Source organism: Eptatretus burgeri, chromosome 16, assembly GCF_056783735.1.
Source record: "Eptatretus burgeri isolate ZD-2024b chromosome 16, Ebu_testis_v1, whole genome shotgun sequence".
NCBI classification, from domain to species: Eukaryota; Metazoa; Chordata; class Myxini; order Myxiniformes; family Myxinidae; genus Eptatretus; species Eptatretus burgeri.
The window spans coordinates 14,269,902-14,293,634 of record NC_140976.1 but is presented as its reverse complement, the minus strand read 5'-3'; the positions used below and the strand labels follow the sequence as shown (position 1 = coordinate 14,293,634).

Here is a 23,733-nt window from a genome sequence, read left to right as displayed (position 1 = left end):
CAGCTCTGCCATTCAGCCTGGCCCTGTGAGTCTGTCAATCGTATCCAGTGTCCCTTGAGAGACAAAATTCTTGTTATCCCAAAGGTGAGTTTCAAGACATCCACCGGCAACATCAAGGACGGTGATCTTGAAGGCACTCCACAACTCTTCAGGATTCCGCAAAGCATGCAGACCCCCAAAATCTCTACTCTGCCTGTTTGCAAACTCCTCAGCGACCCTCTCATCCTTGAGCTTGCCAACATCCAGCCCAGGCTGGGATGGTACCATTCTCCCGGATTGAAGCTGAAACTTAAGAGTTACTACAACAAACCTGTGGTCAGTATTGAGGAACTGAGCACTCCGGTAGACCCTGCAGTTCTGGATCATCTACCAACGACCATCAATGAGCACATGGTCAATCTCCCTTGCCGCACCGTCAGCGTTGGAATACCAAGTCCAGTGATGAACTTGTGGGTGCTGAAACCATGAATCAGCCACCCTAAATCCATGACTTCTTGCAAGTCAAGGAACTTCTTGTTATTCAGGTTCACAGTTCCAGACCCATGGGGACCAACACATGTCTCATAACCATCCCTATCTGTTCCATTTGATGCATTGAAATCCCCCAAGACGAGAAGAGTATCTCACCTGGGGCAATGATCAACCACAGACTCGAGTGTGGCAGAGAATGCGTCCTTCACGGTGAGATCACTCGCCTCAGTCGGAGCATGTACAGAGATCAGGGAAATGACACCCAAGGAGTGACGAATCTTTACTCTCATTATGTGCTCGACTGGTGTTACCTCAATTTTCATGGGAGTCAGCTTATTGGACAAAAAGCAGCAACTCCTTTGGCATGGTAACCATCAGAGCGACCAGACCAATTTGTGGTGTAACCACCTGCCATGATCTCATCACTATCTGGTGTCCGAACCTCAGAGACTGCTGCAATTCCGATGTCCAAACGCTTGTGCTCAGATATTAACAGAGGCAGGTGATCATCCTCTCTTGGGGATAGGACACCCACCCAAAGGGCCCACCTCAGGTTAACCCAAGGAGACTGCTGTCTGGTGGATGATACCTCCGCACCACCCCGACACACTCTCCCGCAATCTGACCCGGGAATGTTACCCCGTGTTTTCCCTCCTATCATCAAAGATTGGGGGTCCCGAAGGCTTTGCCCCAATCCCATCATCCGGTGATCTGCCCTGTGAAGGGAAACTGCACAGGAGGTACTCACACGGAGTGGGTTTTCAGATTTATTTTTGCTTTTGGTATGTTTTGCGAGATGAAGGGTTTTACGGTGGCCAGAGTGCAAATCCTGCCACCAACCTCCTAATATAAAGTAACCCAACTGCAGGTGGACATCCGCAGACACAGTTGGGCAGTAGATATGGATGGCCATTGGCTCATGGCCATATGATTACGGGCTCACAAGGAGCTCCTCTCCCCTTTGACAGGTGTTGTTTCTCATCCTCCGGTGTGTCCATACTATACACCCTCCTTACCAAGAAACTTGGTGTGGGAGACGGTTTAGTCGCCTACAACCCGTCCATGGAACATGTTGGTATAGGTTTACATGGTACCTGTAGCAAGTCACAGATATAATCTGACCTGACCTGACAAATAATAAATTTCAGGTCAATTGTATGAAAATTGACGATTTTATGTGACGCTGACCTTTGGCCTTTTGATCAAATTATTAATTTGTCTTCTCCGTATTCTCATAATAAAGCTTTATTGAAAATTTGATGACAAAGCTCAAATGGTAAAAGAGTTACGGAACTGACACACAGACACGCAGACAGACAGACAGACAGACACAAAAACACACACACACAAACACACAAACACACACACACACACACACAAACACACACACACACACACACACACACACACACACACACACACACACACACACACACACACACACACACACACACACACACACACACACACACACACACAAGTGATTGCAAAACCCCATCTCCCGCTGAGTGGGGGACGGGATAATAATAATAATAACAACAAATGGAACAGCACTCAGTTGAGCACGTACCTCCGTCAGGCTGAACAGTTTTATTTTGTATCCCACTGATAGGCCAGATCTGCATCTGGATCTGAACCAAAATCGAATCAGCTTACTTTTGTCACCTAACTCATCCACCAAGTTTTGTCATAACATGTCCACATTTTTTTGAGATATCATACTATATATTGTTTTTGGCTCCGTCTCTTAATGGTGAAAAATCACTTGAAAAACTAAAAGATTCTCATATCCGGATCTGGATTTTCATCAAAATGGAATTACTTCGTCCTTTTCACACACACACACAACATTGCCACCAAGTTTCGTCCGAATCCATCCATAACTTTTTCAAGATATCCTGCTCACAGTCAGACAGGAGTAAAAACATAACCTCAGTCCATCTCCGGTAGCGGAGCAAACAACATTATTTTACAATACGTTGCATTTCATATGAAAATAGTCCTTCTGGTACATCTTTTATGCTTGTGCATCATCGTTAACCAATTTTTCTTGTGTCACGATGACATGACCATCTGCATTTTTTCTTACTCCTGCATCCACAGGTCAGTATTTGACCTTTGTCTTTATTCGCGAGGCCAACTTCATGGAACCAAAGCCAAATTCCCTGCTATCATTCCAGCACGTGCAATCTGAAGAGCTGTCCGCAAGTAACACATGACTAAATTTAGAAACTTATCTAACAAAGTGCAGGGGCTGTTTAAAACGTTTGATAGCCCAAAGGACGACAGCGAGCGCCATCCCTTGGAATTCATAACATTCAAGAGGATTAAAAAATGGAATTTTGTTGGAATGCAAAGTGCACAGTTTGCCAACTAGTCAACTCCCCCTGCAATAAATCCTCCAACAGTCCAACCCACAACTGCCTGATCATTCCTCGACTCAACCTCTCCTTCTTCTACCTCGACCTCTACCTCCCAACCTGTCCCACATTCATCTTCCCACAGTTTCATCTCGAACTCTGCGGTGCTTATACCGCTTTCCTTGAGAAGCCCCAGTCGAATTTTAGTTTTTCGACATGTATCCTGAATAACATGAAACATTCAATGCCATGGACGTAAGTTGAAGCCAAAGTGTTGAGAAAGGGCACAAGGAATAACAAAAACTGCACATGTTAAATGAGTCATCCAAAAGGATTCTTCCTTATTTTCATTCCACTCTGGCTTAAAAATCTACAATATAAAAGGAGCTCAGTCTCGGCGTGCCTGCATGCGTCCGTCCAACAATACACAATCAGCAGCGCAGAATGTACGTACATGCACACCATAGCACACGTACACACAAATACATACACACAGCATATAACGTGCTGCACATACATGCATGCAGCGATACGCTACGCGGTTAATTTACACCAAAGCAAAATCTCTTCCTCCTTCATCTTCTTATTCACTTATAATGATGGTGAGTGTCATTTAGGTGAGTGTCATGAGGTGAGAATAGTAAGGCAGGAGAATAATGGGAAAGGTGGTAAAGCAAAATGTAAAGGGAAGGGAGAAGAGTGGAGGCAGAAAAGGGAGGGTGAGAGGTGGGGTCAACCATTCTTCAATTCTTTTGCTTTTGTAATGTGAGAAGAAAACCATGAGGAATAAAACCTAAATATTATAAAATACCACAATGAGAAAGGAAAGCAAATGAAAAAATTAGTAAGAATGTAATGATAATTGTTGAATAGAGGAACAGTAAGTACAGTGTTAAAGCAAGATGCAAGAATATAAGAACGAACGCCAAAAATACCCTGGTTTCCTGGTCCATCTGAAGTGACCCAGTGATTAAGGTTCTCCATCCTGTCCGTACAACTCAATGGCAGGAAACGGGAGAGTGGCCAAGGGATGGCGGAGAGGGGCCAAATGTTCACCCGTGTACAGCTGCGGCAATGCGGTATGCTCATGCAGATATTAAACCATAACTTATCTCTGTACTGTGCAGAGGACATCCGATTTTACTCACTGAAGCTGTCACGAGATGCTCATGTATTTTAACGTCTCTTTCACTTCGCTCTGTCAATTTATCGCTTTTTGATTTTTTTTGATTAGCCGCTTGTATTGATCACCGATCTATTTGTACAGCTTGGTTTATTGATCGCCTGTCTATTCACGTAGGTTGAGATTTATGCTGGATAATAATGGGAAGATAATAATAATTCGTGTGGTCAGAAGAACATATGAAGAAGGGTCAAACAGTCTTCCCCTTTTAAGAGGCTTCGGAGCCAAAACCATGAATTGTACCACAATTGCATAAAAACCGACTCAGCTAGTGCTCGTGGATGGGGGGGGGGGTGAGAGGGATGGGGGAGGGGGTGTGACACTGGATTCCATTTTTAAAAAGGACTCACATTTGTGCCATATTCTTCTGGTGGAGGACTTCATGGATGGGGGCAAAACCATTTTGAATACCTCTCCTATGTTTGGCTGGATCTTTGTGTCTGTTGAAACAAGTGTTGCATTGGACTACTGTAGAAGTTGAAAAAAACTATCTCTTACTTCATAAGATAAAAAGATGTATGGGGCCATCTAGTTGTGACATACGCAAGGTGTGGGTGGCAAATTGAAACAAATTAAGATTTAGGAAAGGCAAGACACATCCAGAAAGCAGTTGTTTTATAAATCACCATCCAAAAAGGGCAGTGTGAAATGGTTATATATATTCACATCACATTTACACGAATATATTTACACTAAATTTACAAATAATCTGGTTCTGCCTTAATGGCTCCATTAACAAGACAAAATGGTCAATAGGAATCTCGTGTAAAAAATCCCGAACTCAAAGTCGAAGTAAACCATGAATGAAAGGGTGTTGAAAAAAATCCAAAGTCTGTACTGACAAAGAGAAAAATAAGAAAAAGTATGAAAAAAATAAACCAAGAACGGCATTTTTGACATCACAATGCCACCAGATATGCCTCTGCCCTCATTATTACATCATTATACATACACCAAGTTTGATTAAATCCCTAAACTCAGATTCAAATTATTAAATAATCCTGGCTGCCAGACCATGTGTCTGATCAGGTTGAAATTTAAAACAGATATTCCACATGACTACGACATCATAACTGTGATGTTTCACATCGATTGATGAAGTGGTTCAAGATAAATTTTTTTAAAAAGATTTCCATTCAATCCAATATGGCCACCAGACCATGTGACCTATTAATTATTCGTGAACACTCCGGTATTCCCAAGGCATGGTGAACATGTGGATGAAGTTTCCCCTCGATCTGTCAAGCCGTTCTGTAGAAGACGATTTTCAAAGGTTTATTACCCCCCCCCCGTTGGACTTCGTCCCAAATGGGGCTTATTAGGCCATGGGCCAGATGGGTGATCATTTCCATCCCGGGTGGCAAAGGTTGGCTGTACTTTTTGGAAAGATCTTTGTCTGGGCCAACTTTTGGGGTATGATTTCCACTCCAAATCGGTAGCTTTATTGAAGTTTTTTGGGAAAATAGGCATTTTTGGGGTAAAATCGTGTTTTTTGAAATTTCAACTGTAGAAAAAATATCTGTGACAAAACAACATATTTGAGACTTGGAATAAATAGCGATGTAAAGTACAACCATTTTGGTGTGCTTTGTGTTGGGTTTCAATCGCCGGTTACCATGGCAACAATCATTTTAGGATAAAAAAACATGGTTTTTGATAGTGAAACTTTAAAAATTCATATCTCAGAAATGAAAAATGATTTTTGAACCATTTAAACGATAAACACATCCCGATGCATCAGGGCAGTTTTTGAATTCCATAGTATGAGGGTAGGTTTAAGATAAATATATCGTTTTAGGGTAAAAACATCACATTTTGAATTGCATTTCTTGCAAATCTGACAGAAAACCCCATTTTTTGAGATAAGAAGACTGTTTTTATTTTATCAACTTCACAGAGTATCCAAAGTCTACATGTATTTATATATCACTTTACATGTACTAGTATAGGTTGGATGAGTTACCTCGTTCAAATTGATTGGCGTTGCCACGGAAACGATCAATTTTGTGGGTAAACACGTTTTTTGATGGTAAAAGTTGAAATATTCGTAGCTTGCAAGTGAAATAATATTTTTCATACATCTGAAGGCTAAAACCACCCCGATGCACACAGAAAGTTGTTTATTTCAATGTATAGGGCAGGTTGGCAACAAACTATCTCGTTTTAGGGTGAAACCATCAACTATTCTATAGCATTCCTCGATAAAATTGTCAAAGCAGAGATTTTGAGAAGTCTTTGGTTTTAAAGATTTTTCAATCGTACCATATATCAAAAGTCCATTTTGGCTCACAATTTATATGAATTCTCTCTTATGGCAATCAATAAGTTGAACTAGACTGACGTTTCCATGTCAACGGTAATTTTGTGGAGAAACCATTGTGAAGTGTATTTAAATATTACACAGTGTTTTTACATCTTTTTTTCTTTTCAGGTGACTGACTGATCATGGAAGAGTCATTGCCTCCCCCAAAGCGGCCACATCCCGACTGTGTTATCCACTGCACTGATGACGACACTGATCTTGTGTCACCAATAGATTTCGGTTCATGGACAACTCTGTTAAAGGCTGCAGAAATTCGAGGTCATGGAGAAACATTATCTGCTGCAAAAGGTTTATCCGAAGGAGAGATTGCACCAGTGAAATATCATCGCAGGTGCCGTTCTGTGTTTACCAACAAAAAGGACCTCAATGGACTAACATGTGAGAAAACAGACATACACGAGCAACCCAGCCGACATGGGACACCAAGGCAAGGGGCTGTCTCATCTCGCATGTACGAGGCAAAGTGCATATTTTGTGATAAAGTTGCAAAATATTTGAAAGGACAGCGTTCTTAGGAAACCCTTGTGCAGTGTAAACAGCTGCGAGCGGACACAGCTGTCAGACAAGCTGCTGTGCGAAAAATGGACAATAAGATTCTTAGCATAGTCAGTCGAGAGATTGTTGCAGCTGAAGCACATTACCATAGGTCCTGCTACCGGCAGTATACAAAGGCATCGACTACCTCGGAGAGTGGAATTGCCGCAACCAGTAAGGCATCAGCAGAAACTCTCTATGAATCAGCTGAAACTACTGCTTACAAAGAGTTATTTGACTTCATCAGGAACGAAATATTTCCAAATCCAAAGGTTCTGCACCTCACTGATTTGACATCCCATTTAATTTCACTGATGAACTCGTACGGTTTCAACGAGATCAGCGACTCAACTAAGACACATATGCGTCGAAAATTGGAGAGTGAGTTTGGTGAGTCACTCCATTTCGTCCGAAACCACGGTCGCTGAGTCTTGGTTTACCCTGACACCTTGACAAGGGATGAACTTGCCTGCAGCATCATCGAACTTAGAACGAAAGTTGAAACATTGCTGGCTACACAAAGTAATTCTATGGCAGAGCTATCAAGGGCCGCCCTGCTATTGCGAGGTGACATAAAAAGGCAGGAACTAATGGCTGAATGGCCGCCGCAACCCTCAGAGCTTGGAGCCGAAACTGCAAATATACCTGATGCCGTGAAACACTTTCTGAAAATGTTAATAGTTGGTCAAGAAGGCGAGTCAAATGTGACTAGTTGTGCCGAAAGACAGATTTGTTCGATTGGCCAAGATCTGATCTATGCTGTCACTAACTGTCGTCAGCGCCCGCCAAAGCATATTTTGATGGCTCTTGTTGTGAAGTGCCTTACAGGAAACGTTGAGCTGATTCAAATTCTCAACCGCCTTGGACACTGTATTTCGTACTCCATGATGGAACAGAGAGAGACGGCGCTGTGTATGCAGAAGTTGCATTCGCTGTCTGACAGCACCAACAACGTCATTCTTCCGGCAAACATTCTGATCTCTATGATTACTACTCTTGTGTGGGACAACATAGATAAACTCGAAGAGACTCTGAGTGGTGGTGGTACCTCCCATCGCGTCAATGGCATTATCATCCAGGACAGGTTTATTGGCCCTTTACCAAAAGAATCAAGCGCACCTGTCGTGAAGAGCAAAAAAAGATCGATCGACATAGAAGAATCACTACTTCCACAGTACAATGCTGGAGAACGAGTTGGTCCGGCACCTGTCAAATCTCTAGAGGTGGATCCACTTAATTCGGTTGAGGATGCCAAGAGAAAGAATCGAATTTGGGTACTATTTGGCCTGCAGAATCGCCAAGCACCAAACTGGACGGGGTTCAACATCCTGACACGGGGTGAAACCACCATTAGTCCGAACAAGATCAGCTACTTGCCGCCAATTAACGCACCAGCAACTGAGATGACTACGGTTTTGGAGATACTAACTCGGTCTCAAAGAATCCGGGTTCAATTACAGCTTCCAAGTTTGGTTCTCGTATTCGACCAAGCACTCTATGCGAAGGCTGCAGAGATCGTTTGGAAGCATCCAGACAGATTTGACGGTCTTGTTCTCCGCATGGGAGACTTCCACACCATGATGAATTTTCTGTCTATCATAGGCAAGCGATTCCAGGATGCTGGTCTGCGAGAAGTTACTGTCGAGTCTGGCCTAATCGTAGAGGGCTCTGTGCAGGCAGTGATGTACGGGCGACAGTACAACTGAGCTGTTGGACTTCACAAGCTGGTCTATGAAGCAACACTACTACTGTAATGGAAGGAATTTCTCCCATGGTTGACAACCACATATGATACTGCTGACTGCCACCTCTTAGATGATGCCCTCCGTTGCACCGAGGAGTCGAGTGAGGATATCAATGAAGACTCCTTCAATACAGTTGTCCATAAGCCTAGTGTAAAACGCATTCTCCATCTCTTTGAAACATTCTTGCAAGCACTGCGAGATGGACGAAATGGTGACTTGGCCAGATTCTGGATGTCGTACTTAGACATGGTGGAGATTCTTCTGGGTTTGATAAGTGCATCAAGTGAGGGAGATTGGCTTTTGCATCTGTACTGCATTAAAGAGGCAATCCCCTGGACATTTGCTTACGATAAAATCAACTATGCCCGTTAGTTACCAGTGTACTATGCTCATATGTCCCAGTTCCCAACAAGCCACCCAGAAATCTACGCTCATATGCTAAATGGAGGTTTTTCTGTCCAGCGAGGATCACAAAATCCATTTGGTAAAATTCCCGCTGACCAGACGATAGAAGAGACTGTCAATAGGGACACGAAAACACCCGGCGGTCCGAAAGGGTTTACTCTCAGATTCAAAGCCCTTAGCCGATACTACATGACTGCAGAGTATCGCAGCACAGCATTACGTCAGATGCGTGACATGGTGCGACAACCAAGTCCAACGTTTTCGCAATCGGATCTACATGCTCTACGAATCCAAAAGGATAATGCTGATACCAAGGCACTGGTAGATCTGCTTGAGATTGACTGGGTAAACCCAATGAGCGGAAACCAGCCTGAGCTTACAAGTATTTCAACTGGACGGCGAGCTACTCCTGACATAAAGAACGACCTGACAAGAGCGCATGAGGTTGGTACTGAATCATATAAGACTTTCAAGGAGAACCAGCAAGAAGCAACACCTCCAGTTGAAGCCTTCCACGGCAAAATCTCGAAACAAAACCTGAAAACTTTCTCCAACCTAATTAAAAAGAAGCGTGTGACAAAGGCAGATGGTAAAGAGGTAATCCTTCAGGCTGACAGACAACTGTTCGCCCACATGATTCTTGCTGCTGAGAGTCGTCACCTTGATTTGCAGGAAGTCTTAGGACACCCTCTGGAGCCCATTCCATGGTCCTGAGCAATGTCTGAGGGGTCCTTGAGGAAAACAAACAAAGCTGCTCTCGCCAAAGCGCTGACCAATGATGGCATGGTAACCTAGAATATCCCTAGACCGTCTGCAACCATTATCGATGGAATGAGTTTAGTTTAGCGCTTGAAATGGGACAATCAGACTTTCGCAGAAGTTGCAGACATTTGCCTGGCTCATGCACTTCATGAAGGTGAAAATAGCCAACAAATCGACGTAGTTTTTGACGTGTACCGCAAACAATCTATAAAGAATGCAGAAAGATCGAATCGTGGAGCAACGGAGGGTCTAGAGTTCAAGAATATCAGTCGAAGGCACAAAATTAGGCAATGGCGGAAATTATTGCGCAGTTCATCAAACAAAACCTGTTTCATCTGATTCGTCGTAGATGAATATAAAAGGCCAGAGAACCGACTCAAACTGGGAATGAAAGTTCTGTACGTTACATGCAAGGAACGATGCTTCAAGCTTGTCAAGGACCAATGGGAAGAAGTCATTGAAATGAAGTCTATTCAGGAAGAGGCAGACACTCGTATCTTTCTGCATGCCAGCAGAGCAGCAGAAAATGGGTGCAACGCTATTGTGATAACTGCTGAAGACACGGACATTCTGGTACTTTGCATTGGTTTCAGCAAAATCATCTGTTCACCCATGTCTCAGAAGGTTGGAACAGAAACTCGGCAAAAGTACATTGACATAACCAAGATTGCCAACGCCCTTGGTGAAGATGTCTGCAAGGCCTTAATTGGCTTGCACGCCTTTACGGGGTGCGATACAGTCAGTGCATTTGCTGGAAAGGGAAAACTGAATGCACTAAAACTTACCAAGAAGACCGTGGACTATCAGCAGTGCTTCAGTGAGCTTGGACGGTCATGAACTGTTTGCAAAGCTTGAAGCATTCACCTGCCATCTCTATGTTTCTAACAGAGCTGTAGGTGAAGTCAACCATTGTCGTTATCAGCTCTTCACATCAAAGAGGGGCAACATGATTTCAGCACAATTGCCACCATGCAGGGATTGCCTGTTCCAGCATGCCAAGCAGGCAAATTACCAAGCAGCCATATGGCGTAGATCCCTTTAATGCACTCCTGAAGTAATCCCACCAACAGATTGTGGATGGTCTACAGATGACAGTGGTGACCTTGAGATTCTCTGGATGACTGGTCCCCAAGCTCCATCAGCTGTCTTGGAGCTCATGAGCTGTAGCTGTGTACGCCACTGTGATGGAAAGGACTGTACGTGCATCCAAAATGGACTGAAATGCACTAAGATGTGTAAAAACCAGATGTGTGACAACCAATATGAGGATGACGAAGCAGACACAGACGTAACCGTATATGCAGATGATGAAAGTGATGATGATGATAGCGATCAGGGAATGTAAATCTAAGACAGTTACATGACAGCTGCCTTTACATGACTTATTCATGACAGTTACATGAATCAGCTCAATGTTTCCTGTGCAGGTTATTCTACCTATTGAACAAACACCTTAGGGTGTCAGGGTGGTAGCTAGCGTTCAAATTGCTCGAAAATATTACATTTCTACCAAGTTATGGATTTTTAAACTTTCACCGTCAAAAAATGTGTTTTATCCCAAAATTGGTCGTTTCCATGGCAACGTCAATATATTTGAACTAGGTATCTCATCCAACCTAGTATGCTAATACATCTACAGTGATAAGTGGACTTTTGATACTTTATAAAATTGAGAAATATTTAAAATGCTCAAAAAACTGGGTTTTCTCTCCATTTACTGAGAAATGCAATTCAAAATGTGATGTTTTTACCCTAAAAGGATATATTTATCTTAAACCTACCCTCATACTCTGGAATTTAAAAACTGCCCAGATGCATCAGTATGTGTTTATCGATTAAAAGGTTCAAAAATCATTTTTCATTTCTGAGATATGAATTTTTAAAGTTTCATTATCAAAAACCATGTTTTTTTGTTTTTTTTTAACCTTAAAATGGCTGTTGCCATGGTAACCGGCGATTGAAACCCAACACAAAGCACACCTAAATGGTTGTACTTTACATAGCTATTTATTCCAAGTCTCAAATATGTTGTTTTGTTGCAGGTTTTTTTTCTACAGTTGAAATTTCAAAAAACACGATTTTACCCCAAAAATGCCTATTTTCCCAAAAAACTACAATAAAGCTACCGATTTGGAGTGGCAATCATACCCAAAAAGTTGGCCCAGACAAAGATCTTTCCAAAAAGTACAGTCAACCTTTGCCACCCGAGATGGTAATGAGAAGTCCATTTTGGGTGATTGGCCCATGGCCTATATGGATTTGGTCTCAATTTTCATGTCGGTGCATGCGTGTCTGTGCGTGGTCTGCAACCATATCTTCAACATGCATGCACTGATTTTATTTGAACTTGGCACAAGGCAAACACATGATGGAATATGTTATGCACGTCAATTCTTTTTCGAGATCAGATCTAAGATGGCCAACTGGTGGCCATTTAAGTTGTGGAAAACTCGATGTTGAATATGCCCTCAACCATTTCTCGGAAATGCTTTTACCCATGTTGTTCAAGCTTGGCACACAGATAATGAATGATGGTTTACATATACACGTCATTTTTTTTTCAAGATCAGATCCAAGATGGTTTACTGGCGGCCATTTTGCTACTTAAACGTGTCCCCAACCATTTCTCCGACAAGTATGGTCCGATTTTGTTCAAACTTGGCACAAGCACAGTACATGATGACATACACGTGCAACTCACTTTATTTTGTGATCTGATCAAAGATGGCCGACTGAAAGACTGGCAGCCATTTTAGTTGTACATAAATATGGGCTGGCCCTTTAACTCCAGACAGCAAAATGACTAAAACAACGGGGGCTATGACATTTGATGTCTTTTTTACTTCTTCTTCAAAAAATGATAGCTGCCAAACCATGTAACCTATGACATCATCGGTGGGGAACTTTTTGTTCCTCATGGATAGGCCATCATACCTGTAAAGTTTCACCTCGATCTATTCAGCTGTTTTGGAGAAGAAGATTTTTGAAGGTTTCTACGTTAAATAAAAATGGCTGCCGAACCACATGACTGATGAAGTCATCAATTCCCCCCCCCCCCATACAATTTAGCCCAAGATGACCCTCAATTTTCATACTGATCACACAAAGCGTTTGACGTGTGCAATCATCAAACATACACCTATGAAATGCAAATACATCATAACGAAGCCACCTATGACATCATCAAAAAATCACATTTGTTTCCCACGGGGCGTTCTTGACATGTGCCAAGTTTCAATATTTTCCATGGAGTGGTTTCGGAGATGCAGAGGTCCAAAGTTTTTCTTTTTTGACAACATGGCTTCCACAACATGAGACCTATGGCATCATAATTATCATTAAAATATTCAACATGAGTAGTCGCACTGATGATGGAAATTTCATGTCAATTGGGTAAGAGGTTGTGAAGAAAAGAGAAAATTAGCATGGGCGGATGTACTGATGGACGGACAAACAGATGGACCTCCCAAAAACAAAATGCTTCTGGCAGCTTCATCGGGGGGGGGGGGGAGAGCATAAAATGGGGAGAAACAGAAAGAAGAAAATGAGTAAATACAAAATCATACAATAAAAAAACTAGAGTTCATAGAACACCCGACACCATGCAGTCTTGAGAAACAAGAACATAGGTGGGGTCTGCAAGGGGGGCAAATTTGATTGGTCGTGATGATGTAAAATGCTGTAATATTTGTCCAACTACTGCTAAACGGAAGGATTTTAAAAGTGCTGAAAAGAATGACTTGTGTTCTCTAGTGTTCAAATATACAAGATTTTAAAGGTTGTGTGTGTGTGTGTGTGTGTGTGTGTGTGTGTGTGTGTATATATATATATATATATATATATATATATATATATATATATATATATATATATATATATATATATATATATATATATATATATATGTGTGTGTGTGTGTGTGTGTGTGTGTGTGTGTGTGTGTGTGTGTGTGTGTGTGTGTGTGTGTGTGTGTGTGTGTGTGTATATTGGAAGTTTACCATAGTTGATGCAGTGTCTTATACACCACCATATCAAACATGTTACATTAGTTATTCGTGCCTGTTTTTTGTGTCCTTTATGATGTCCTTAAAAATACGGTTTCCCGTTTGGAATGATTTTCAATTTTGATTGACTGCCAGACAGGCAGACAGAGTAATAAAAATATTATCTCACTCCTCTTTGCGAATGTGTGCTCAGGCCAAATTCAGAGCCAAAGTACTATTGAACTGCAGGTTTGTTTTCTGATTCATGTTCTGATTTGTGTTCAAAATAAAATATTCAATTGAAGTTACTTTATTCCTTGATCATAAACTGACGTTTCTAGACAGAGACAGACAGAGTGAACCAATTGTTTAACCCCGCTTTTCGCTTCATGTGCACAGGGTAAATAAATATAAGCAGATAGAATGAAAGCCAACAAAGGTAAATATTATAAACTGAAGGCACCACAAACTAGTGCAGCTGCTCAATAGATAAGGCTCAGGTTAATTTGCATGCCCGATATGACAATTACTAGGTGTTTAAAACATCAGAACTGAACTTTCCTGATAAGGCAGTTTTACTAGTTGGTGGTGTCTTGAGTTTTTAATATAGATCTTCCCAACTACAAGTTTTATATGGACGAAAAATTAAGGTTTTACAGCCCATAGATATCATTATCAAAATGAGTGGATTAACCACTCACACGGAGGGTTGAATACACACAGGAATAAAACTTCAATTTATACTAGACTAGCTGAAGTACCCGGTAATACCCGGGAAATTTGCCCTATTTTCCTCACGCTAGTTAGACTGAGGCATTAGTTGTATGGAGAAAATTAGGAAGGCTTCTTTTATTCCTCAGATTTATGGAAGGAAGGCTTTCTGCTGCCGTAATCCTCAGATAGGTCATAGTTGAAGGCAGCCTTGAGCCACTCAATGTTTCTCGCAGCAGTGGCAACAGTCCTTGATGTCCTGCCAAAGCCCGGACCTAGAAAGCTGGAACGTGAGTTTTGTGCTTCTCTCGCCCGTCGGTGTGACGCTCTATTTGTAGTTAGGCGACGCTCTCTCTGCAGCCGACTCTGCTTGCCTGGCTCATTCATGAGCAGATATTATATCAGCAGTAAGACGACTCTCTCTCTCTCTCTCTCTCTCTCTCTCTCTCTCTCTCTCTCTCTCTCTCTCTCTCTCTCTCTCTCTCTCTCTCTCTCTCTCTCTCTCTCTGCAGCTGACTCAGCTTGCCTGACTCTTTCATGAGCAGATCTATCAGCAGTTAGCTGTTGCCGTGCACGTGCAGTTTGAGAATTCAAATAACAGGAGGAGAATGTGTATGTTTAAAAAGTCAACGAATACGAACATTTTGTATTTCAAAAAACCCTAGCGTTTTTAACCATGAAGCCTTTTGTTACGATTAATACGCCGGCGCACTATTCGAAAGCCATTTTTTTATATAAATTATTTTTTTTAATATATATTTTTCATTTTTATGGAAAGCCACTGAGCACATCCTGGAGCTGAATGTTAGGTCTATATGTGTGTAAAGTTTCATCAAGATCGGTTCACTGGTCTAGGAGCTTATTGGTTACAAACAAACAGACAGACAGAAGGACTGCCATTTATATAGTAGATATCTGTGATCACAAAGTGATCGCCAAGGGTAAGCCTCCCCCAGTTTACCCTGGGTGATCACCTGTGACTGACCCTTGGCCCGTGATCCAATCATAGCCATATTTTTTTCGCACCACCGTACAACCATGACATTCAACGTTTAGGGATAGAGTGTAAAATAAGAAAATGTATCTCCATCTACAATCTACCTATATAAAATATAGTACGTGTATTTGTCTGTCCCCCTTCATAAGGACGATTTCAGTTGGGTTTTAAAAGCCAATCTTTTAACATGACTGTGTGTTCACTACGATATATTTTTGAGGATAAAAAACTCGAAAAATATTTTCCTTAAAAGAGCAATTAAGTATGTACAGATGTAGTGTTCAGAAATGGTGTACAGAAACTGAAATAAAAAATTTTTTAAAAACAATAAATACACGGCACAGGGAGTTGAAATTCGCTGCATGTAATGTGTAATGCGCACATAGTAAAACCAGTGTTCATTTACATCTGTAGGATGTCTAATAAATAAAGAAGATATAAGCACTCCTGACATAGACCGAGGCTTCAGACTTTGGCATGCTCACAAGGCTGTACCATCAAAATGAAACATCCTAGAAAATATAGAAAATAGGGTAACATTTTTACATGCAATGTTTAAAAAAAACGTTTCTTGCGACGAAACATCATATCTTCCAGTCTCTGACTATTTCGAATAAAATAACTTAAACCCATCATTTATGGGTTGGAGTTATTTTATTTTTTACTAGTCTATCCATTTTTAAGAGGCTTTTACACTAGTCTATCCATAAAACTCAACATCATTAACATCGAACGTAAATTATTCAAGTCATGATCAAAAAGGTGTTTTTCTGTTAATGAGGGAACAATCCTAAAAAATAGGTCAAAGACACAAAACATATATCAGGTGCACAACTTCAGTGTAGGTACACTATTTTGATGCAAGAACATCTTGGAAGGTGAAGTGGTCTTTGAGATTTCATGTTGGCAAAATCGAGCTATGACAAAAAAACCCGCCATTTTTTTTTCCACCACCATTTGACCTTGACCTTTAACCCGAAGGTGTATGATGTAAATTAAGAGTAAATGCACATTACGCTCGGCTATCTAGAAGGGCGATTTCATTCTGATCAGAAAAACCTTAGTCGAATCGTGAAAAATGTTTAAATTTTTGATTTAATACGCTAAGCCATATTTTGTGGACGTATCTCCTCCAAAACTGCCAGACGGATTGTCGCCACTTTCAGCATGCGGGTGCTCTGTGGTCTAATGTACAGCATAGGCTATGTTAGATCGTGCCAGACGGACAGGTTTGGGAATTTTTGGCGATTTTCTAATTTTTACATTCGTTTGCATGGCGACGTGTGACGTCACCGCTGAGAGGCATAATGACATCATTGGTCATTCGCTGACGTCATTACGCCTGTCGTCGACAGACCGTCACCGCTGAGAGGTGTAATGTCACTCTGAGAAAACAGCATCTGCAATGTAAAACCCTCTTCTGTACATGCTGACTACCTCAGAAGGTGAATTTGACACAAAAAATGTAACAATAAACATTGTTTATAAAGAAATTCGATAAATCACATTGTGAACACTGGATATATTGACGTCCTAACGAACGCTCACTTTAGAAACTTCGCATGGAGCGCGGGTTTAGCTCGTGTCTATAATTAGGTCATGACCTTAAAATTAGGTCAATGTCAAAAAATCTATGTCAATCCTGCATACTTTCTTTTCATATTATTGATGCAAAATTTCATTCTGAAAATCCCAGCCGGATCTGAGATACAGCTTGGAGATTGGCAGAAAAAGGGAGAAAAACCTAAATGGTGGTTGAGTACTCCGAGGGGTCAAATAAACTCTGGGGTACCCATTAAAAATTGGGGGCGCTAATTGTAGAAACAAATTAACAACAGCAATAAGCCTCCCCCTACATATAAAGGGAGGTGTAATGAATTATCATAGTGAATATAAAAAAAGGGAAGGAATGTGAGAGGGTGAAGAGAGAAGGAAAATCACATTAGGAAAGGAGGGAAACGGCAAATGGTGAGGGAAAGGGTGTCGTGTACACAAATTTTACCATTTTTGCATACAGTACGTAATAAATATATGGTACCAAGTTCGAAATGTCGAGTCATTTAATAAACGACAGCTTGGATGGGATAATATGGATTCCTGTGATAATATTCCCAACCACAAATATATGTATGTATGTATATATGTATATATCCAATCCGATGCACCATACTCTGTTACATAGCGAGTTGGTTCTGCCAAAGTAGTTTCTTGGCCAAGGGTTATGTTGGGTGGGTTGCCATACCTCTCCCAGCAGTAATTAGGGCACAAATTTGTAATTTGGCCAGGGTGCAGGCGATAGCTTGCCTACTCTTCGCAAAAGACACCATGTGATATTTAACAGCCACCAACAAATGCCGTGGATGGGTCACCCAGTTAACATCTATCCGAAGGACGGATCCTGAGTTAAAATCCCACTCGGCTGTTAAATTAATAACAGGTGGGGTTGACTCTGCCTGTCATCCTTCCGAGGTCGGCAATATGAGTGCCAGCTTGCTGGTATACTGCGTCGGAGTGGCGACCTGTCCAGGATTGTGTCCAATAGCCAAGGAGACTGCTTAAGCAGCACCAACGTTCTGCACAGAGTATGGTCCCAATGGATGGAAGGATGGCACAAACACATTGATGAATCACCCTGCCTGTGAAACACCAGGATGGCAGTTTATAGCTGGGTCAGGATTCGAACCCAGGGTCGACAGCTTTGAGGTGGCTGTGCATACCCCTGGGCCATCATGTCAGTGTGCACCCCTACACAAACAACATTAGGTTAAAGTGGTTGGGATTGGGATCCATTATTCAAAGAAGAAAAGGGCACAGCCAAACAAGTCATATTACTTCTTCCTATTTTGCAACAAACGGAATACAGAACAGACCTAGTTTCAAGTGATGTTTCATCCATGAGCAGACGATGTTTCATCCAGACTTCCTCAGGTCGTGGCCTCCTGCAATAATCCTGCTTTCTCCACCAGAAGGTAGAAAGTGCTGCCCCAAATCACTGAAACTTAATTTTAAACATAACCTCCACCTACCACTATTTTGGATGACATCCTGTGTTTGAATAATCTCTGTTAGTATACAATCATGTTTTTAAACAATCTTTCAAGTTTTTTTTTCCATTACAATAGCCCTGACCCTCCCCCTCCCCCAAATTATAAATAGCTCTTCCAATTCCTGCCTTTATACAAACATGCCTTTATGATTGAGATCGTTTCTTCGATTACATGATTGGCCATGTGGAAACATGTTTGTTTTGCTTCAGAGCAGTTGTTTGAATAGTGCGAATCATCACCGACCATTATGTTATTATCTGTGTAATTTCCAGGTGTTAATGTCGCAATGATTTTGATGTTGTCTGTGCGGTACTGAAGAGGTTTATGATCCCAGTTGTTAACTGTAGTTTGTGCAGTCATCCATCATGCTTTGGTGGTTGCGGCAGCACTGGTCTGACATTTCGTACGCAGCTTACCCTGAACTTGAGCCAAAACTTTATCTCATTGACAGAGTTCGTAGTGAAATTACCATTTCAGAAGTTGCAACATCAGGAGTAACATTGTCCATTAGACCGGTTTACATTGGTTCTGAATAGTGAGGTGTCATATTTACCTGAAAAGGAACCTTTGCCAAGTGCTGTAAACCAGAAAAACAAGACATTACTGCATGGTTGGGAGTCTTGTTATTTCGATACTTCCTGTGTATACACCTGGAATGTACAGTATACCAAACACCTTCACTTCTTAATGATGACCATCAAAGTCTAACAACACTTGAACAAGACAGCTTATTGATATAATCTGTGAAGATACAAGCATTGTGGCCTTTCATGACCACCAATGTACTGCCCCATGAAGCTTTCTGGAATCTGAAGTTTGAATCAGACTTCCACACAAGGGGTCAATCACTAACGATGTTCATTTCAGAATCAACAACAGTCACGTGCATTGGTGTTGCATTTTGAAGCAAAAGGTTAACATCTAGACCAACTACGTCTTGACATATCTTCATTAATGTGTTGTCTGTGCAAAGTATTATCATGGTCAGTCCGTCGGGTTTTCCTTCTCGATCTCTTGCAACAACCCAGTCATGGCATCCAAGCATTCCCTTACTTGCTATCCAGCAACACATCACTTTGACCTTTTGACCCTTGATGATTTGTAGGATTACAGCACGGAGAGCGGTTTTCACATCACTTTATTTTTCTTCGTATGGCTACTGTCAACGGAACATATCACAAGAGACCGATAGCACATGTAGTACGTTGTTGCACATTGCATAGTGATTGCGATCTATGTTACTGGACGGGTCCACAGGATAGCTCAGATGTAGTGTGCTCACCTTTGAGCTGATTTCCAATCAGACTATGAACTGTCACCCTGGTGTTTCGCAGACAGGGCATCATTGCAGACAGGGCAGTTGCATCAATGAGTATGCCACAACTCAGACTGGACGTTGAGCCGGTGTCCTATTCACCAGCATTTCCTGATGCAGGTTAAATATTTCAATGTCTTTCGCAGGAGCAGGCCATTGTGAAATGGCACCATGACAAAATTCGAAATTTCTACCCTTACAGGGGAAGTGCATCAACAGCACAGCCGCACCCTAAAAAACAATGTAGTGTCAAGTTGCAACTGGGGGTGCTACTTACAAAAATAAATGAATGATCAAATCATTAGACAATGACCTGAACAATACCACAAGGCAAGGCAGAGAGATATGGAGAACCCTTTTTGCCTCCACTGTGCTCCAAAACGATTGTTTCAAACAGACAAGAGACATGCACCAAGAAAGTTAGGGCAGTTTACAATGCTTGAGCATCTCAAAGTTCTTGCAGTGCTCTTGTCTATGTGAACACAAGTACAGGAGAAGTACAAAGTTTTCACAAACTCATTATTATAGACTAATCACAATTCCTTATGGGCAAAAACAATAATTGAGAGAAAGAGAGATGGGAGGATAGACAGCCAAAGATAAAGAAGAGGGAGAGAGGCAAAGAATAGGCAGACAGTGAAAAATAAAATAACTTGATATGGTTGGGGAGGGAAAAGAAATATGGAAGAAAGTTTAACCTGCTGTTTGGTACTTTTGGCACTGAGAGCAGTTAAAATTCTTTTCCGCCCCAACCTTGTTACTCTTCCCTCTTCCCCTCCCTGAAATCCTCAGCTCCTCCTCTCGGTTTTCCCCCTTCGAGCATACTTTTCGTTTTGTGTGTGGCCAGCAGAGTGTGGTTCAAGAGAAGGTGCTTGTGCACAGTGATAGAAGACAAAGAGAGGGAGATGGAGAAAGGGAGTGCAGTTGGTTTAGAACATACGAAGGGAACCTGAAAGGGTCGGTTCGGAATGGGATTTGCAAGCCGTGGGACTGCCGGGGGAAACACAGAGGGAGCCGGGCAGGCGTGTGCGTCAATGTGCCACCTGCGCACTTTTGCATTGCGTGCATTTCTTTCTCCCAAGCTCTCCTGTTCCTGTCCGCTTACTCCATTGCTTTCGTTTGATGTCCTCTTTCGAGTTGTTTGTCGACTTCTTTCAATTGTTTGTCGGACATTGTTTGACTGTCTTCGCATTCATTGATATCTCATCATTCTTTTCTTTTTTTCTTACTCATCCTCATACATACTCCTTTCCATTTCTTTTCACTTCCTTGGCAATACAATATGGAATCGAGAGCGAATGGGCTTCATGAATGAATAGGTTTCTTCAAAGAGATCAGAAATAATCCCAGGCAGAAAGACAGAGACACAGAGAGAGAGAGAGAGAGAGAGAGAGAGAGAGAGAGAGAGAGAGAGAGAGAGAGAGAAAGAGGGAGAAAGAGAGAGAGAGAGAGAGAGAGAGAGAGAGAGAGAGAGAGAGAGAGAGAGAGAGAGAGAGAGAGAGAGAGAGAGAGAGAGAGAGAGATACAGACAGAGAGAGAGAGAGATACAGACAGAGACAGAGACAGACAGAAACAGGCCATTTATGCCTACCTGCTAACTAATTTATCTCCTTATCTGGACACAATGGCTGGATCAGATCCCAATGTTGGTGGTGAGGATTTCATGAATGAGATGCTTCAGATGCTGGTGAGTTAAAAAATAAAAAAAAATAAAAAAACTGAAATAGTGAGAGAAAGATAAGAGTAAAGGAATAAAAGCCATAATCAAAATAAAGATACTTGCACGTGTCTGCCTATAAAAGGAAATTGTTTTAACCAAATCATTTGTTTATTTTTCCTTGACTATTTCATCAAGATGGCTTCAATTGTTTCCTTTTTGCTTAAATTTATGTCACTATTACTAAGTTACTGTAAGACAATATTTCTGCAGTAATTTCCTTGTAAAAGAGAGATCAGGTGACTGACTGCACAAGGAACTGATGAATTTGTCTCCAAAACGGGAAGTGCTTTGCGTGAATTTTTATTTATTTTAATATCTTTTATTTATATTTTAAATAATATATAGCGAAACTACTGTCAGTTTGATTTCGTTTTCACTTTCCCCGTTTGGGAAGATCATTGCGGGGCGGTGGGTTGAAATAATCACGCAATCCGAATCTCTTCCTTCATCGTTATCACTTTCTTCCTCTTGTGCCAGGATGGATCTTTAGGTACGATAGACGACTTGGCCCAGCAATACGCGGAGTACTTCGGTACGCACACACACGACGTCACCGCCCGGATGGAAGAGTTGCAGCATCGGCAGATGGCTCAGAACTCTGCTGTGAGTACGATTTTTTGTATTCGTGCTTCGTGCACCCAGCCCTTGAACCCAGATTTCAATGGCATGCAATCTCTGTGTTGTCCAGTAATATATAATATATATTGGGTGGTCGCTAGACTACCGTTTTTTGGGTGGTCGCTAGACTACCGTTTTTTGGGTGGTCACTGGACTACCGTTTTTTGGGTGGTCGCTAGACTACCGTTTTTCTCAGGTTTTCCGTCTGTCTGTTTGTTTGTATGTAATGGACAGCTCTGGAGGCCAGAGGAGTCAACCGATTTTGATGAAACTTGACTGCTAGGTTCATACCAGGATCTAGTTGTATGCTTTCGAGCACTGTTGCTATTGACGCCACGGTTGCCTTGCAACGGGACTTTGAAATTTTTGAAAAAATCCGAAAATTGTTTTTTTTTCGAAATTCAAAAATCGGCTTCCGCGCTTTTATGCGCACTATGATCAACCTCCTTGTCAAAAATTTTCACCCCGATCCGTCAAAAACTGTATGACTAGAATGCAATTATTTAGCGACCACCCATGTCGCCTACCGGCTTGTAATATATATTACTGAACAATACTCCAGTAATATGTAAAGTAACATATATATATATTTTTTTGCAGTCCCACACATATATATATATATATATATATATATATATATATATATATATGTGTGTGTGTGTGTGTGTGTGTGTGTGTGTGTGTGTGTGTGCGTGCGCGCGCGCGTGCGAACGTCTCTCCCTCTTTCTCTGTGGGTCTGATCCATATGCACAGCCACATCTTTAAAGCTACAAACTCCATACTTGGACTACAGATACAACTTTGTGTGGGAAGGAACATGGGCTATATGGCTGTGCCCTCAGAAAACGGCCGCAGGAGCGTGCGGCAAACAGGATGACCAATCGGTCTCAAATTGAAAAGGCTGGATATTTTGAGTGCAACATAATTAACCTTTTTTTTAATAAGTACATGAAATAATTTTAATTGATAGATTAACTTTAACTTTTCCCATTACTGGGAGCAGATACTTTTTGCTGGTTCAACAATAACTTCAACGGCCTTTAATAATCATCATGCTTTTTTTTAAACAGTGTGAAACACTCAGTATCCTGATTGTGATGGGTGTTGCGGTCAGCTGTACCAATATTACTTTGATTTTTTTTCTTCCTTTTCTACCGCCGTGGCATGCAGCAGGTGGAACCGTGCATTTTATGGACTCCAGTGAAGGCTGGCTGAGCCAATTGGCACCAGTTTTGGGATATCTGGTGCCAAATGGCTATCGTTCAAGCCTGTTAAGTATGTCAGAAATGTTTTTTGTTTCTTTTTCCCTGTGTCAGAGCACCCATTTTGGTCTCAAGTTGCTCTTCCATAGCTCCGGCATTCTCAAACGATTCTTCCATTTTCCGTTCCCGGACAAAAACCCAGATATTACTGCAGCTGCCTGGATGTCTCGAGCTCCTAAAACCCAGGAATTTCATCCCTCTGTGGGATTACAAGCAGTAAACAATGGGATTGTGGATAAGTTCAGGTTTCATGGGAACCTCCAGACTATGTTTCAAAACACTGCAGCAACCCCATCT

The 23,733-nt window shown here is 41.6% G+C and overlaps 1 protein-coding gene and 1 long non-coding RNA gene across 9 annotated transcripts in view; one reads left to right on the top strand and one right to left on the bottom strand.

Annotated features, from left to right (window-relative positions):
• Positions 1 to 20,253, bottom strand: part of LOC147010562 (uncharacterized) — a 35,678-nt gene extending 15,425 nt beyond the window's left edge. For 2 of the 4 annotated variants that reach the window (XR_015052194.1, XR_015052198.1), the window contains exons 1-3: positions 19,804 to 20,253; positions 19,075 to 19,171; positions 4,365 to 4,454 (exon numbers count right to left, since the gene is read on the bottom strand). This is a non-coding gene — a long non-coding RNA (uncharacterized LOC147010562). Of the gene's footprint in view, positions 1 to 4,364; positions 4,455 to 18,344; positions 18,498 to 19,074; positions 19,172 to 19,803 lie in introns of those variants that run through there. The other 2 variants (XR_015052195.1, XR_015052196.1) reach the window with 2 other exon arrangements.
• The window catches only part of LOC147010561 (SAM and SH3 domain-containing protein 1-like), a 378,167-nt gene that overhangs the window by 179,497 nt on the left and 174,937 nt on the right, over positions 1 to 23,733 (top strand). For 4 of the 5 annotated variants that reach the window (XM_085858823.1, XM_085858822.1, XM_085858821.1 and 1 more), the window contains exon 2: positions 22,034 to 22,159. In XM_085858823.1, the coding sequence (XP_085714949.1) occupies positions 22,034 to 22,159 (126 nt within the window). Of the gene's footprint in view, positions 1 to 21,341; positions 21,524 to 22,033; positions 22,160 to 23,733 lie in introns of those variants that run through there. The other variant, XM_085858824.1, reaches the window with a different exon arrangement.